General features: G+C 54.5%; 1 protein-coding gene across 1 annotated transcript; it reads left to right on the top strand.

The window, feature by feature from the left end:
• On the top strand, positions 1 to 2,691 carry GPR3 (G protein-coupled receptor 3). The gene is made up of 2 exons (XM_016219590.2): positions 1 to 53; positions 1,137 to 2,691. The coding sequence occupies exon 2, from the start codon at positions 1,145 to 1,147 to the stop codon at positions 2,132 to 2,134; it is 990 nt and encodes a 329-aa protein (XP_016075076.1). The 5' UTR covers positions 1 to 53; positions 1,137 to 1,144; the 3' UTR covers positions 2,135 to 2,691.
• The last annotated feature ends 2,415 nt before the right edge of the window (positions 2,692 to 5,106 follow it).

Genomic DNA, 5,106 nt, shown 5'->3' on the forward strand with positions numbered 1-5,106 from the left:
CCAGACCCGACTGGAATCTTCCCGCGCGGCCCGGCCGCGCCCGGTCCCGAGAGGTGAGTAGCGGTCCCCGCCGCGGTCACCAGGCGTCCGGGAGGGCACGCAGGATGCTGGGGCGCTGAGCTGGCTGTCAGGCACCCAGCGGCGGGCCAGGGTCGGAGGTCAAGACCTGAAACCCAGATTCTGGGCTAGCAGGTGGGACCCATTGTCTGGATGCTAAGCGTCCTCAGCGAGGTGAACCCGCAAGGGGTGAGCACTCCTACAAGGACCCGAGGCCCTGGAGGGGACTGATGGTCATCTGAGGTTGGGCTGGCAGGAGGCGGCTAGGACTGGGACTAAGGAGTCTGAGAAGGAGGGTGTCTGACTTAGGGATGCAGACTTCCGGGCAGGAGGCGGGGTCAGGCCCAAGATTCGGGAGTCTGGGCTGGAGGGGTCTGACTCAGGAATCCAGGCTTCCAGCAGGGGGTGTCTGATCCAAAAACCTAGAGGTGTAGGCAGAAAGAAGGGTCTGGCCGGGGACAGAAGTCTGGGTGGGTATGTTTGGGGGTGGGGCTGAGTTCCCAGGTGTTGTTACCCCAGGAGTGCAGGGTGGGGGCTGGCGGGAGCTTCACGCGCGCACTCCCTGGGGGCGGGGCCTGGGGCTGGCCTTTCTGAGAATCCTGAGGGGTCTGGCAAGCCTCAGAAACTGAGCGTCATTCTCCCTGAGGGGGAGGGAGCAGAGCGGCCCTCAGTCTTGAGATGTGCGCCCCTCTCGCCACCCCCACCCCCCCAGCCCCCAGTCCTGGACTTTCGCAGCATCTCCCGGATTTTACAAGTCTCCATTCAAGGTAGTCCTTCATCTGGTTCTCCTCTGGTCACACACGTGGGAGGAAGAGGCCTGAAGGACCCAGGGAGTTGGAAGGGAGATGAAGAGACCTAGGACTGGGATTCCCAGAAAAGGAGACATGAGGGCATGGGAGAGGAATAAAATATCCTGGAAGGAATCCTGGGGCATGTGTAGGGGGACAAGACATTGGGACCCAGCTAGGTATCCTGAGGAGAGACTCCCACCAAGTATCTGGAGAGGCACCTCAGCTCCTGCAGACCCCTCTACCCAGAGCCTAACCCTGCCAACTTCTCACAGAGCCTTTCTCCTACAGGTACCAAGATGTGGGGTGCAGGCAGCCCCCTGGCCTGGCTCTCTGCAGGCCCAGGCAACTTGAACGTGAGCAGCGTGGGCTCAGCAGAGGGGCCCACAGGCCCAGCTGCACCGTTGCCCTCACCCAGGGCTTGGGATGTGGTGCTGTGCATCTCAGGCACACTGGTGTCCTGCGAGAACGCGCTGGTGGTGGCCATCATTGTGGGCACTCCTGCCTTCCGTGCCCCCATGTTCCTGCTAGTGGGCAGCCTTGCCATTGCAGACCTGCTGGCAGGCCTGGGCCTAGTCCTGCACTTTGCTGCTGTCTTCTGCATTGGCTCAGCGGAAATGAGCCTGGTGCTGGTTGGCGTCCTGGCAATGGCCTTTACTGCCAGCATCGGCAGCCTACTGGCCATCACTGTAGATCGCTACCTTTCTCTGTACAATGCCCTCACCTACTATTCAGAGACAACGGTGACTCGGACTTATGTGATGCTGGCCCTGGTGTGGGGGGGTGCGCTCGGCATAGGGCTGCTGCCTGTGCTGGCTTGGAACTGCTTGGACGCCCCGACCACGTGCGGCGTGGTATATCCACTCTCCAAGAACCATCTGGTGGTCCTGGCTGTTGCCTTCTTCATGGTGTTTGGCATCATGCTGCAGCTCTATGCCCAGATCTGCCGCATCGTCTGCCGCCATGCCCAGCAGATTGCCCTCCAGCGGCACCTGCTGCCTGCCTCCCACTACGTGGCCACCCGCAAGGGCATTGCCACACTGGCTGTGGTGCTTGGCGCCTTTGCCGCCTGCTGGCTGCCCTTCACCGTCTACTGCCTGCTGGGCGATGCCCACTCCCCATCTCTCTACACCTATCTCACTCTGCTCCCTGCCACCTACAACTCCATGATCAACCCCATCATCTACGCCTTCCGCAACCAGGATGTGCAGAAGGTGCTGTGGGCCATCTGCTGCTGCTGTTCCTCTTCCAAGATCCCCTTCCGATCCCGTTCTCCCAGTGATGTCTAGTTGTGTACTGGTGACCCTTCAACCCTGACCACTGCAGAGTTCCAGAATGTTAGATCCTCCAGGGTTTTGTTCCAACCCCCAGCTCCACACCCCGAAGACCCAGCTGGTTCTGGAGTTCTAGGACATTGGGTGTTTCACAGGATTCTGTTCAGATCCCTGCAGAGCCCAGCTGGCTCCAGGATTCTAGAATGTTCAGATGGTCAGGGTTCCACTCAGAAATGTCCCACAGCCCAGCTGGCTTGGAGTTCCAGAATGCTGCTGGGTGTTTTACAGTGCCATTCCAAGTCCCTGGGCTTCCCCCTCCCTTGACCTTGTCACTTTGAGTTTCTGAGCTAGAGTTAGAGATGTTAGCCACTCTGTTGCCTAGATAGGAGAAAAAGATTTATCTATATATATGTGTGCACATATGAAGAGAATATTATTTATTTATTTATGAATTTATTTATAAGTATAAGGGGGAAAAAGAGACCAATACCTTGAAATCCAGACCATACCAGGGTACTCCCAGTCCCCACACCCCCATTTCTGACCTCAGTTCCTGGGGGGGGGGGGGGGGGGAGGGAAAGAAACCACGTATTTTGTTAGTATTTTTGCTTACTTTTTATTGAAGAGATCATAGAAACCAGAGCCTCTTCCCCAGGCCCGCTCCTCTGGGGTTTGTGAGGGGAACACACCAGCCTCTGGTTTTTTATTTTTTTAAGAAGCCATCACCTGAGCAACCGAGAATTCCTCTGCGCTGGGGACCTGCTGCCCTCTGGTGGTGGTTTGAGGAAAACCAGCCTGGCCAAGCAGCCAGGACCAAACGTGGCAACCCCAACTCCACTCCAGCCTGGCGTCCAGCGCCACAGCCATGGCCTGGGAGCCAGGCCTCACTTTGAGGTGCCCTTAGAGGAGGCAGGATGCGAGCCAACACCTGACCCTCTCTGCCAATCTGGGTATGGCCCCCAGTGTCCCCTATTCCTGTCCCCAACCCAACCCTTAATAAAAGCTGATTTTGTAATATGTTTCTGTCTTTGTGTGTGGAGGGAGTGAAGTGGGGCCTGAGGTGGGAAAGCATGGAATGGGAGGATTAACCCACACCTGGGTGCCTGTTGGGGGACCTGAGAAGCTGGAGATCCAGGGTGGAGTGTGGCTGGCAGGTGACACTCCCATCCCAGGATGCCAATCCAATGGGCCCCTCTGCTCATACCCGGGTACCACCAGACAAGGATACCACCTCCCCCTGGGGGATAGGAACCGGGATGCTGGACCTTCTTGGGTTGAGAATGTTCACATCCTGCCAACATTAACTTTAATTTGGGGCTTTAGCATGAAGTATGTACTCAAAGCCTGTTAATTTCCTTTACAGCCCCTTTTAATCATGGTTGTGTACTGTGTGCTAGGCACTGTGCTAAGCATACTACACGTGTTACCTCATTTATGCCTAACAAGCATCCCAGGGCACAGGTAATATCTCCATTTTACAGATGAGAAAACTGAGGATGAGGCAGGTTTGGTGAATGGCCCAAGGGAACATATTTCCAGAACCTGTGCTCTTTCTTAGCCTCTCATCTCCTTTCCTTCCAAATCTGGGACCTAGGACATTCTGGACCCTGATTTGTGTTGGGGTTCATTCTCAGAGCCAGTGGCCACATTTGGGAAGTGGTTGGATAGGGTCTGGTCATTTTGGAACTAGAATAGCTTTTTTTATGCAAAAGTGAGTGATGGTAAGAGTATGTACCCTTGGGTGCATTTGAAGACATAAGTGTGCAGGACCCTGGTTTAAGGGATTTTGGAACCAGAAACAATGTGCTCACTAGGAAAGGGCAAGAACAGGTTGGGCGTGGCTGAAGAGGGAGCTCTGACTAGCCACGCCTCCCAGCCTCCAGGGCCAAAGCCTGGAAGGGGCCCTCAGAGCATTCTGGCCACCCCTCCATTGCACAGCTGGGGAGTCTGAGGCTAGAAGAGGAACAGCCATTTGCTTAAACTCACACAGCTGTGCCAGGCTAGGACTCGGGTCTTTCTCTATTTCCCTAGGCAGAGCTCTTTTGCCTGGTGTACAAGACTCCTCCCCATTAGTGGTCACAGAAACCTAGGGCATGGACATGCCAGCCAGCAGGGGCTGGATCAGAGCTGGTAGAGGGCAGGACTGGCTGAGTTACACATGGGTCCAGTCGAGGCACAAAGTGGGGAGGCCCCACCAGGTCATATTGAGCCTTATCCTCTCTCCCCACCTTCCTGGAAGGTCCCTGGGAAAAGACCCCCATTCAGCAAGCCCCTCCCCCATGACAAGCTTTGGGCCAAACATTTCACACATCATCACAGGACCCAATGGGTTTCACTACTGCTCTCCCCATTTTACAGAAGAATAAGTTGAGGCTCTGGGAGTAATGGGCATTCATTCATGTACTGCTGTCCTTGTGGACAGCTTAAGTTCTAGCCGGGGGAGATAATAATAAAGTGCTAAGTTAAAAATATGGTAATATCAGAGAGTGATAAGTCCTCTGAGAAAAATAAAGTAGGGAAGGGACACAGGGAGTATGTGTGATAGTTAAATAAGGATGCCCAAGAAAGGCCTTACTGAAGGTGACAATTGATTTGCCTAAAGTTACACAGTTCATAAGAAGCTGAGCTGGGCCCTGGCTGGGTATTTTAGTTGGTTAGAGCATCGTCCCAATACGCCAAGGTTGCTGGTTTGACCCCTGGTCAGGGCACATAAAGAATCAACCAATGAATGCATAAATAAGTGGAGCAACAAGTTGATGTTTCTCTCTCTCTCTCTCCCTCCCTCTCTCTCTCAAATCAATGCATAAAAAAATAAAAAATAAAAGAAGTTGAGCTCAGATTTGAATCCAGGTCCATTTGACTCCAAATCTATTCCTTTCCTGGTTGAGAGAGTGGGTCTCAGGAGCATCTCAGAAACAGCACACAAGTCCCGGTTGGGCGTGGCTCAGCGGTTGAGCATCGACGTAGGACCCAGGAGATCACGGTTC

Source organism: Miniopterus natalensis, chromosome 9 (genome assembly GCF_054644295.1).
Source record: "Miniopterus natalensis isolate mMinNat1 chromosome 9, mMinNat1.hap1, whole genome shotgun sequence".
Taxonomy (NCBI): Eukaryota; Metazoa; Chordata; class Mammalia; order Chiroptera; family Miniopteridae; genus Miniopterus; species Miniopterus natalensis.

Bases quoted from the DNA above. Each gene is read 5' to 3' on its own strand.
- GPR3 (XM_016219590.2), top strand. From the start codon at position 1,145: ATGTGGGGTGCAGGCAGCCCCCTGGCCTGGCTCTCTGCAGGCCCAGGC.